This window comes from Trichoplusia ni, chromosome 3 (genome assembly GCF_003590095.1).
Source record: "Trichoplusia ni isolate ovarian cell line Hi5 chromosome 3, tn1, whole genome shotgun sequence".
In the NCBI taxonomy this organism is placed as follows: Eukaryota; Metazoa; Arthropoda; class Insecta; order Lepidoptera; family Noctuidae; genus Trichoplusia; species Trichoplusia ni.
Genome location: NC_039480.1, coordinates 10,540,615 through 10,550,957, shown reverse-complemented (window position 1 = coordinate 10,550,957; position 10,343 = coordinate 10,540,615). Strand labels below are relative to the sequence as shown.

Sequence of the window (10,343 nt, the reverse complement as noted above, 5' to 3'; positions counted from 1 at the left end):
TCAACCCACGTCGAGTGTGCCAGTGACACTGGCTTACCTTTGTTCAATTGAATTATTTTCGAGGGGTCGAGGTATCTTGTAAAATCGGACGCGCAGGAGATCCATCTCCTTCTTAGCCTGATAGCTGATCAGATGACAGCAGCCCTTCCTGCCATCCACAGGCCAGACCTTACTGTGCAGCTGTGTGCCTGTGGTCGCAAGCTGTATGTCTAGCGTAAATAAATACGAGGGCTACATCATAATCTGAATCCTCTAGTAAGGAATAAATTTTAATCAGCATCGAAAGGAATAAAAAACCTTTGTTTGTAAACCTATGTTTTTAAGTGTTAAGGAACTTGCTATCCTCGAGGTGGGCGAGTACGCTTTTTGAAGTCCTGTTTAGCTATAAAGGATATGCGAGGGTTTTGATTTTACGTTATAACATCTTGTTCAGCCATAGGATCTAGTATAATTTCGATTAGTTCGTTCAAGAAGACAGAACTAAACTTTGATTTTTGGAAACTCATATGGGTACTTAACTTATAGGTATATTATTATAGGTAACTCTAGATACCATGAAGAAATAAAATACAAGTAGATAGGTAACAATTTAAATTTATTTATTTTTCTACAAAGTAGATATAATTATCTCTAATTCTATAAGCTAGGCTGGGCTCTATTTCAAAACTACTAATCTTTAAAAATATTAGTAATGTCTGCCTCATTCAATAACTTGGCAGTATCTGCATCAGTGCTATTTGTCGCAACTTTGACTTTATTAGCTTCCAGTTGACGTTCACTGCCTACTGCTGTGGCCGATTTTTCTATGATTTCTGCCTCTGATACACCATCTGCCTTCAGCTTCTCGTACTGTTGAACAAGTCTTTTCGTTGTGGTTTCGTTTGGACTAACTAAACTTATTGCACCCAAACCATGTCCCCTAGAATGAAATTTCCTGTAAACATAATAACGCATTTAATTGTAGCAGCGGCTAAGTGTGTGAAGCTATAGGGCTGTGCCAACCTATATTAATGCAGTGGGCTTCAGATTAAATACTTACGCTCTGATAGCATCTTCGGGATATAAGATTTGTCTTAAAGGTTTAATTTCAGGTTTAGGTTTTGCAAATTTAGGTTCAGCAAGAGGAGGGAAAGCTCTGTAAACATCAAACCACAATGGTCTATCATCGGGCTTCACTGCACCCCGTGTTAGCAGCCCCTCCACCCTGTAATATACAAAACTTTATTATTATCTACACAGAAAAATGAAGGGCATTTCTAAAATATAAATTAATTATTTTTCGAGTAGTTATCCACGAATGAATAGGTGTGAATAAGAATATTATGGTAAAGGAACATACTTAAATTAAAAAAAGAATTCTGTAGGCAATCCATTTATTTTTCAGCATTTGGACCTTATTAACTACAAGTTTTTGTTGTACCAAAATACATTATGTGCTTAAATTTAAACTCTAGGAAAATAGTAATTTATAAAAAATAAGTTGAAAAAGCATTAAAAATCATTTTGCATAGCATGAAAAATGGTCCTGCGAAGATTTTCCCAACCACTTCTTTTTGTTTCAGATATCAATTTCTGTTGCAATTTCTTAATATCATCTTCCAATTCTTCTGCTAGTTTGTCAGTTTCAGCTTTGTGATCCGCCTCCATTTCTTCACACCTGTAAAATACATAGACGGTAGAAATAAGTCCAATGATTTTAAACAGAAAATACCAATAGATACATGAGGCACAGAAATCAAAAAATATATATTACTGTTTTTTGAAGGAATTGTGAATATCCTTTAAGGCTTTAAGTTTTTGTTTATGAGCTGTTGTAGCTTGCTGCATGCACTTAACAACAGCTCCTGTTAAATGTTCTAATTTTTTTTCATTGTCTTTCATGGCATTACAGTCTGCTTCCAACTGAGTCATAACTTCAGACAAACTTTTTAGAAGGTTGTCGCTTCTTTCTTTTCTGGAAAGTTAAGGTTTGTTTTTGAAAACTTATAAATTGTAAAAAAGGAATTATAATTGAAGGCATTTGTCTTATATAAGTACAATAGCTGACACTTACCTTGTATCTAATTGATGGCTCATAACATCTAATATTTTCTGGCGTGATTCTTTACAAGCTTCTACATTCACTTCTAGTTTCTTTTTTTTAGAATTACTTTGATAGTGACCAATTAGTTTGGCAATACCTTCTTCTTCAGTCAAATCATTTCTTTGCCTTTTTGCACCTTTTTTTGGAGTAGGAGAGTCTTTTAAAAATTGAGACTCATTTAGCAATTCGTTTAAATCTTCGGATAAAAACTTTGCTTTGCTTAATTTCTTTGATGCCATTTTTACAAATAGCGTGCAAAGAGTTATGTGAATTAAATTTAATAGTACACTCACTCCACAACCGACGGGCAGCCGAAAAACGAGTATAATTCCCGCTATTTTTTGCCGCGTTAAAGTTTAATTAAAGAATATGTATTCTAAAGTAATTTTTTTTTTAAACATCGTAAATTTGGACAAACTTTTATTGTGACAGTGTGTTAAAGACAAGTTAAATTAAAGAGGCTTATAGTTACCGTGTAAAAATTGTTCCAATTCTTTCCAACCTGCTGCTTGCCATTATTTATTTTATTTTTATATAGAGGAATAAATAATTCTAAGAATGCACCTCAGGTTCAGAGGTTATTGCAATATTTTCAAATTGTCAATTCAATTTGACATTGACACTTGAGTTTTGACAGTTAAAATAACAATCAGAAATCCCAAGGGCTTACTAGCTTCTTACATTAGTCCAGTAATTTAGCTTAAATTGGTAAAAATCTCGGAACTAGAGATAACCAGCTGAAATTCTGTAAACACACTCTAAAAGTCACTATAGGTAATGACACTTCATTACCTACATATTATGTACTCAATTATAAATTTTCAAGTTCTTTTTGGAAATATTTCCTATGGGTTCTTGCTATCAATATCGTTTTTTTTTATTTTTCTTTATTTATATAGGGTTTTTATCCACACACACACAACTCGTTAAATAATATGGTTGTCGAACTATTGATAAGTCAATAATTAAATATTTTTTTCGCAGATGATGTATCCTTGTACCTTTCGATCGGTGACCAATAAGCTTGAGGGTAACTATGTATCCACAAATTTGTTTGTTACCACATCGTCTACGACTTGTTTCTTTACCCTATTTACTTGTACCCCTTGCGAGTAGCGAGACCAAGTCACACTTGTTCTGTTTTTTTAATTAAGGCTTTTCTCACATTGTGTTGCGTTTTGTAAAAGACGCATAAAATTGACAAGAATTAGGTGTATATAAATCATATATTTTCAAATTAAGTCCCAAAACAACACAACTCATTCAAGGCATTCTTTTCTCAACTTAAATATTTTTAATTGCTTAATATACACTTAGATCTATTTACATGTTTAGAACCTCAATATAATTCATGGAAGAATCATCCTTTATTAAATACTCTAGTAGAAGTGATCTACAAATCTTGAAGCCTTACTCAAATGCACTTTGCTTTTTTCTGGTACTTTTAAGTCACCAAAAAAGCGTTATTCTTGCTATACTATTCAGTCGTCAAGTTATAAATGAAATAGTGACTTGAGTAAGCCGACAATGCCGATATATGTTGAACATGCACGAGAAAATACTGTCTATTTCCGGTGTGCACGTTTCTTGGCCGCGGGCTATGATTGCGACCGATGCTTTCGGAAGCAGCGCTTGTCAGCTTGCCGCGTCAAAATATCGGAAACAAAGTTTCGGTGTGTAAACACTCGAAGTATGTCCTCGCGAGCTTCTTGAATGCCTTCGCATACTATTTTACTCCGTTGAATGTTCCCCTAGAAATATAATATTAGTTTAGTCCCGTCTAAGTTAGAGTTCCATTTTTTTTGCAAGGGTTAATTCTACAAAATAAGAACCTTAAGCAGTTCCAGTAACGTGTGTGAATGAGGTTGAAGAGCGGTTAGCGCGCGTCCTGACGCTGTTTCAAGTGCTCGCAGGAGACTCGCCAGCTGCTCTCCGACGTCAGATTCCAGGGACATCTAAAACAATATAAGCATAAGTTAAATGTTCGTAATGTGCAAGATATCATCGGTAACATTTATTTTATAAATAATGCACAATGCAGGCATGATAGCGCGTTACCAGATCATCCATCTGCGCGGTGAGATGGTGCACCTTCCAGCCCTCGGCGGAGGTGAGCACGTGCTTCTGGCTGGCGATGGCCACGATGTCGCGCGCGCGCGGCTCGCGGCGCCGCACGTCGGCCGGCCGCGTGAAGTGCAGCGCCGTGCTGCGCCAGCCGCACACGTACGACGAGCTCAGCAGCGGGCCTGGCGGGCGGGACAACTCTATACTACACGGCACTCTGACACCGATGCGTCAATGCTAGGACAACATCTAATACTGACTCAATTTTGAAATTATCTAACCGATGAATATGGTGAAACGTCATCCACACTTCTTGAAATTTACCAACAAAAAAGCATCACCAAAATCAATTGTGTAATAATTGTATTACGTTTTTTGTATTACTGCCAATTGTCACAGTCAACTGCATATTCATACGAAAATATCTAACCCTTTTTTGCAGTAGGGACGGTCTTCTTAATCCTTTTCTTCCATTTTGCTTTTTCTTCGACATCTGCATCGGAAACGTTGTTTTTCAGAACTTTTTCGAATACTTCACTTTGAAATACATATTATTATGTCTACATATGTAAGAGATATACGTACGTTTAGGAGGAGGGTTGAATGTCACAGGCGGCGGTGTAGGCGGCGGCTCTTCTCCTTGGTAGTCGCATTGCCTCACTTCGCTGCTTAATCTACGACAAAAATTGAGAATAAAGATGGACAGGACTGACCACATATCTCTCGTTGACAATAGCATAGAAATAATAGTGTCTCACATCTGCTTCCTGGGCTTCTTGCGGGGGCTGAGGTCGAGGTCGAGGCGCGCGGGCTCGGGCTCGGTGTCGGGCGCGGGCGAGGAGGACGCGCTGATGGTGGTGGACCCGTTGGAGCCGCAGCCGCCGCACGCCGCCACGTCCTCCCAGCCCGCGCCGCAGCCGCGCGCGTAGGCGCCGCCCGCCTTGCCCGGCGACCTGCGGGGATCATCACACCTATAATATACAAAACGTATAAGTACACGCTCCCTCACACTTACAAGATACTTCTCAAATAAAGCAAAATGCTATTTCAAAAGTAAAGTACTGCCGTGGGTGTCTCACAAACGGTAACAAAAATAAGCCGAAGCTTTTAAATGTAAATATCAATGCACCTTTTGCTGAAGCTCTTTGATTGACCACGTCGATCAATTAGTCAAGCGCTCACTAGCGCGTGACAACGTGACAACAGTTCGGATGTAGAACTACAGTCACTGGCAGACGTAACTTTAGTGTGGAAAATTTTATTGCAGCTAAGAGTGTAACATATTTTATTTTAGATAAGCAAATCCAGTATTTACTGATTAATTATAAATAGTGTGCAGATTAGTAAATACAATACTCCTTTTCGATTGTTTTTTAGCTGACTTCACATAACCAGGTCTTAAATTAAAGATTAAACGTTTTTTGCAAAATGTATTACAATTTTTTGCAAATTACATTTTCTGAGAAATACGAGTACCTTTGTTACAAGTTTTCTAAGATAAATGGTATTAAATTATAAATGAATGCCAGAGTGATTATGACTTACCCATCAAATTCTCTTTTCCTGAGTATAGATGGTCTCGGTAAAATCTGTTGAGTTGTGACAGATGTTGTGGGCAAGCGAGTTTCAGGCGACACAGAAACAGTGTTCACGACGGTCACTGCAAAGAAAAGAAAGTAAGTAAAATAAAAATTAAACGCGTTGCAAGTACTCATTTAACGAATATTGCTTCAATATTAAATCATTTATTTGTGTAAGTACCACCAAATAAAAATGAGGTTTCCCCTTTAAAGTTGCAGAGTATGCTTACGTTGTGCTTGCGGCTGCTGCTGCGGCTGGTGCGAGTACGGCGCGGGGCGCGGCACCTCGTAGTACAGCTGCGCGGGCGCGCTGTTGCCCACCACGCCGCGCACGCCCACGCTCGCCACGCCTACCACCTGCCCACACGGTCACACATTATTAACACACTCACATAAAAATATTAATGTTATATACTTTAGTAGCTGTCCATCACTTTGGCAGTCTGGGCCTTTTCGAAATATTTTTTTGGTCTGGTAGATTATAGTATGGTTCTAATTCTAATGGTGTGCTTCTTTAGAATCTCAGTCATAGGACAGCTTCGTTTGGCTTGGCCACTGCCTACTGCCACTAATTGCCGGTAATTTGCTCTAATGATAATTAAAAAGAAGTTATTTAATATTAACATTACTATGAAATTGAATTAACAGTCTCTTCTAGTTTCAGCTCACCTTGGCGGGCTGGTAGTTTCTCTGCAGTAATGGAAGCGGTCGCGGCGCGGTAGTGGCCGCAGTAGGCGTCGGTGTGGGCGCACGTTGCGGAGCTCCTCGTCCCGCTCCAGAAATAACACCGCTTGCTATAATTATATTAAGATGTAACTATGACTTAAGGTTTAAGACAAACAAATATACGTGCGAAAATTAAAACTCCCATTGAAAACTTACTGTTTTCATACTGTTTCAAAGCTGTGAATGATAATTCATTCTAAAATGACGTTTTTATAAATATAAATAAATAACTTTATGCTGTCTTCCTAGTGGTAGATGTGGTAGTACAATTTACTTACATGTAAGCACAGAAGTAGAAGGCAGTGTAACAATAGTAGGATGTGTTTGCTGAGGTGCCTGCGGGGGTTGCGCTGCGGGCGCGGGCGCGCGGGTGTTCCTCTGGCCGTACACTAGCGTGCTTCGAGGACCGCGAGCGTTACTCGACCACGCCCCGCCTGATTGGTATTAAAAAAAAATGTCAAATAACATTATTTCGTTCAGCAAATATACTGTAATAGAAAGCAAAGCTTCCTGTTGTAGATTGAACAATAACATAATCCGAGGTAATTTCTATATAAAATTTGCATTTTCAACATTCACATTTTATTAGTATTTCTATCATTCATCCATAAATAAAAGTAAGATAAATTTTATAGTTGATATTAGCAACAAAACACAACACACCTTGTGCCACGGCTCCCTGAGAACTAGCAGCTGGAGTCACAGGTCTGACGGCCAAGGATGCACCAGCAGCAAGTCCCCGAGGGACATGGCTGGTGACTCCAACACCAACACCTTTGCTGACCAGCACCCCACTGGTACTGCTCACATTGACACTAGACAACACAGCTGTAAGCACAGTTTACATTTAAACATACCATTTTACATCTATACTTGTGTATTTTTAGATTAACATAAGTAATTATATTGATTTGAAGTTCTGTACTATGTTGGGAATTAACTGAGCAAAAGAGACAAACATCTAAATTGCTTGTTAACAGTTGAAAATACAAAGGAAGAGACAATTGCAAAACTTCAAGTACATAATTTGATAAATAAGAGTTAAACTAGGTTTAACTTAAATTCATAAAAATGAATAATTATTGCTGTTAGTCAAAATAATACCATGTTTTATTGCTATTCAGAAGATCAGAGAAATTCAGAATATTTACCTGGTCTTGTATTATGATGTGGTAATGGTGGTAGCACCCTCACTGTAGGTGGCAGTGTGCGCACAGATGAGTTTACAACCAGGTTCCCAGCTCCGCTCACAAGTTGCCCACCAACATTCAGTACCTGTGTGCTACTCACAGCAGAGGCCCCACTAGCCTGAACATTCCCTGACACAATGTTACTGGAACTTGACACTTGAGCAGACAACTGGGTCCCTTGACTTATAATCTGTGTGCCAGGACTGATGATAGGCCCTGGGGTAAGTAGCTGGGATTGTGACATGATCTGGGTATTCTGACCAATAATTTGAGAACCTTGACTCACAATTTGAGTTCCCTGTAGTATTGGTGATCCACTTATGATCATTTGAGGCTAGAATTAGAAAAATATCAAAGATTAAATAAAATTGATCTTTGATAGCAATAAGAATATTGTTTATTTTATTATTGAGATATTTCTCGCAAATTAGAATAAGAACAACATGGAAAAAAATTCCATGTTATTCATCGTCAAACAATTAAACAAACGAACTTACCTGAGAAACGACATTAGAGGAAATAATTTGCGCAAGCCCTGGACGCATCAAGCCCGTCCCAGGGCTGGCGTGGGTTACAAGCTGACTTGAACCTGTTGTTTTCGGTTGACCCGAAATCAAGTGGGCCATTTTCATTTCCGAATTAGTGACACTTTTGACGATAGTAATTTTTTGAGGCGCTAAATCTATGGGATGCATTTTACCAGCAATTGATCTATCATTATCTAAATTGCTACTCATTGTGGCACTTTCGCCGTATCAAATAGACATTATAAGATAATTCAACTGTTTTAGATAGTAATAATTACTCAAACTCTTTCACTTAACAATATGTGCAAGAAATCTCGTAAAACCACCAACAATATTAGTGACTTAGTGTGACTGACACAAACAAGTCAACAGCAAACGAAAGTCGAAACAGGGAAGAACAGATGAAAAAAGTAGCTCGTGTACTTAATCCAATCAGTGAACATTACTTTGCAGCGAGTAAATTAGTAACCATAGAGCTAAATTTTATTTCTATATAGTTAATTCTCGAACCATTAACTTTACCGCCTTTACCGGACTAATCGCAATACTGTAATCTTTAAAAATCGCAAATTATTACGTCAAGAGAATACGACAAAATGGTCACTTGATGTAGATAAATATGCGAAAATCAAAGTTCTTAAATGTATATATATAGGGTGACAGTTCAATAAACCATATTCCACGCTCGCGTCAAAAGAAATGAGCATGAATGAAGAAACAAAAAGTTGTTTGTTTTGTTTATGGTACGCCATGGCGGAGCGAGTTGGTGACGGTGATTTTTTGGACGAAAATATACAGAAATTCAACAATGAAAGGCGGAGCAGTAAACAGTGGGTTAAACTTAACGTTGGCGGAACATATTTTTTGACTACGAAAACAACGTTATCTAGAGACCCTAATTCATTTTTATATCGATTAGTACAAGAAGACAGCGATTTGATTTCAGACAGGGTTTGTTAAATTTCTTATTGTCTTTTTGTATGTAAATGAGAACTGCTTTATTTGTTACTACGAAGATGCATTGTTTGTTTCAGGATGAAACTGGCGCATATTTAATAGACAGAGATCCTACTTACTTCTCACCAGTCCTTAATTATCTCCGTCACGGTAAACTGGTTATTAATAATGATATCGCCGAAGAGGGTGTGCTTGAAGAAGCTGAGTTTTATAATATAACCGAACTTATAAGATTAGTTAAGGAAAGAATATGTTTAAGAGAAAGGAGGCCCCTAAAAGATTCCAAAAAGCATGTGTACAGAGTGCTACAATTTCATGAGGAAGAACTCACACAAATGGTGTCCACTATGTCTGATGGGTGGAAATTTGAACAGCTGATAAATATTGGGTCTCAGTATAATTACGGAAATGATGAACATGCTGAGTTTCTTTGTGTTGTCAGCAGAGAGTGTGGCAGTTCTCTCAATAGCAATGATATAGAACCAACAGACCGTGCTAAGGTGCTTCAACAAAAAGGTTCCCGAATGTGAACTTAACTTGTATTTAATATTTTTTGAGACTGTCAGCTCTGTGTGTGGAAATGTGTACATATTTTTAGAGTGTAAACAGTCTATATACTTCTTTTTATTTCTGTACTATGTAAAACTTGTTTAGAGTCCTGCAATAACTGTTTATTGTTGAGTGGTATCTGTATCTTGGTCTTCTACTTCAGTAATTATAATTATTAGGGAAATACTCAATTGGTGTAAAGTGTGAAAATTTGAATAGAATAAACTTAAAGATGATTTAATCTTTTGACAGCTTGCTTTTGGTGACAATACAAATGACTGTAGCAAAATGGTTTTATAAATCATTGTAAATAATGTTTAATCTACTTATAGATTCATCACACATGTAATACTGCATCTGGCAGTTGAGACATGAATAAATTAGTATTAGAATTGTAAAAGTTTTGCTGCAGTCAAATGTATGTATACCAAAATTCTAATTTAAGTGCATTCTGAATAGAGAGAAAGCTGTGTTAAATAGATATGGACCAATGTATGAGTTCTTATTAAAGGTTTTTATGATTCTCTCATATTTTCGTACAGTCCAGCAGACTATAAAACCACATTTTGTAAATATAAAATGTCCCTCGAATCAATAATCAATTCCAGATATTATGCTCATTTTTACCAAATGTAATATTAGAAGTTACAATTAAAATTCAGTTGTT

General features: G+C 37.4%; 4 protein-coding genes across 6 annotated transcripts; 1 reads left to right on the top strand and 3 right to left on the bottom strand.

Annotated features, from left to right (window-relative positions):
- Positions 1-576: 576 nt before the first annotated feature.
- Positions 577-2,683, bottom strand: LOC113491881 (28S ribosomal protein S23, mitochondrial). Its single transcript, XM_026869076.1, has 3 exons — positions 2,556-2,683; positions 1,040-1,204; positions 577-934 (listed from the first exon to the last, which is right to left on the bottom strand). Exons 1-3 carry the CDS (start codon positions 2,597-2,599, stop codon positions 670-672), a joined length of 474 nt encoding a protein of 157 aa, XP_026724877.1. The 5' UTR covers positions 2,600-2,683; the 3' UTR covers positions 577-669.
- Positions 1,357-2,549, bottom strand: LOC113491880. The gene is made up of 3 exons (XM_026869075.1): positions 2,054-2,549; positions 1,754-1,954; positions 1,357-1,657 (listed from the first exon to the last, which is right to left on the bottom strand). The coding sequence occupies exons 1-3, from the start codon at positions 2,320-2,322 to the stop codon at positions 1,492-1,494; spliced, it is 636 nt and encodes a 211-aa protein (XP_026724876.1). The 5' UTR covers positions 2,323-2,549; the 3' UTR covers positions 1,357-1,491.
- A 607-nt stretch (positions 2,684-3,290) lies between the features above and the next one.
- LOC113491872 (uncharacterized protein KIAA1522) lies at positions 3,291-8,591 on the bottom strand. Of its 3 annotated transcripts, none has more exons than XM_026869062.1 (14): positions 8,141-8,591; positions 7,605-7,977; positions 7,117-7,281; positions 6,732-6,887; positions 6,397-6,521; positions 5,958-6,084; positions 5,693-5,807; positions 5,074-5,118; positions 4,906-4,980; positions 4,733-4,821; positions 4,578-4,640; positions 4,142-4,329; positions 3,916-4,038; positions 3,291-3,834 (listed from the first exon to the last, which is right to left on the bottom strand). In XM_026869062.1, exons 1-14 carry the CDS (start codon positions 8,378-8,380, stop codon positions 3,682-3,684), a joined length of 2,037 nt encoding a protein of 678 aa, XP_026724863.1. In that variant the 5' UTR covers positions 8,381-8,591; the 3' UTR covers positions 3,291-3,681. The 3 variants fall into 3 exon arrangements, with proteins under 3 accessions (XP_026724863.1, XP_026724864.1, XP_026724862.1); XM_026869063.1 differs by having other exon boundaries at positions 5,074-5,100; XM_026869061.1 differs by lacking the exon at positions 4,578-4,640 and having other exon boundaries at positions 4,906-5,100.
- Positions 8,592-8,863: 272 nt separating this feature from the next.
- Positions 8,864-10,333, top strand: LOC113491879 (BTB/POZ domain-containing protein KCTD5). The gene is made up of 2 exons (XM_026869074.1): positions 8,864-9,121; positions 9,205-10,333. The coding sequence occupies exons 1-2, from the start codon at positions 8,870-8,872 to the stop codon at positions 9,655-9,657; spliced, it is 705 nt and encodes a 234-aa protein (XP_026724875.1). The 5' UTR covers positions 8,864-8,869; the 3' UTR covers positions 9,658-10,333.
- Positions 10,334-10,343: the final 10 nt, after the last annotated feature.

Bases quoted from the DNA above. Each gene is read 5' to 3' on its own strand.
- LOC113491879 (XM_026869074.1), top strand. From the start codon at position 8,870: ATGAGCATGAATGAAGAAACAAAAAGTTGTTTGTTTTGTTTATGGTAC. The intron at 9,122-9,204 runs GTTTGTTAAATT...TGTTTGTTTCAG, and splicing joins GCGATTTGATTTCAGACAGG to GATGAAACTGGCGCATATTT.
- LOC113491872 (XM_026869061.1), bottom strand. From the start codon at position 8,380: ATGAGTAGCAATTTAGATAATGATAGATCAATTGCTGGTAAAATGCAT. The intron at 6,888-7,116 runs GTGTGTTGTGTT...AATACCAATCAG, and splicing joins TCAGGGAGCCGTGGCACAAG to GCGGGGCGTGGTCGAGTAAC. The intron at 5,808-5,957 runs GTAAGCATACTC...TTTTCTTTGCAG, and splicing joins GCAGCAGCCGCAAGCACAAC to TGACCGTCGTGAACACTGTT.
- LOC113491880 (XM_026869075.1), bottom strand. From the start codon at position 2,322: ATGGCATCAAAGAAATTAAGCAAAGCAAAGTTTTTATCCGAAGATTTA. The intron at 1,955-2,053 runs GTAAGTGTCAGC...TTAACTTTCCAG, and splicing joins AGCCATCAATTAGATACAAG to AAAAGAAAGAAGCGACAACC. The intron at 1,658-1,753 runs GTAATATATATT...TGTATTTTACAG, and splicing joins CACAATTCCTTCAAAAAACA to GTGTGAAGAAATGGAGGCGG.
- LOC113491881 (XM_026869076.1), bottom strand. From the start codon at position 2,599: ATGGCAAGCAGCAGGTTGGAAAGAATTGGAACAATTTTTACACG. The intron at 1,205-2,555 runs GTAACTATAAGC...TGTATATTACAG, and splicing joins ATTGGAACAATTTTTACACG to GGTGGAGGGGCTGCTAACAC. The intron at 935-1,039 runs GTAAGTATTTAA...TTATGTTTACAG, and splicing joins CCCGAAGATGCTATCAGAGC to GAAATTTCATTCTAGGGGAC.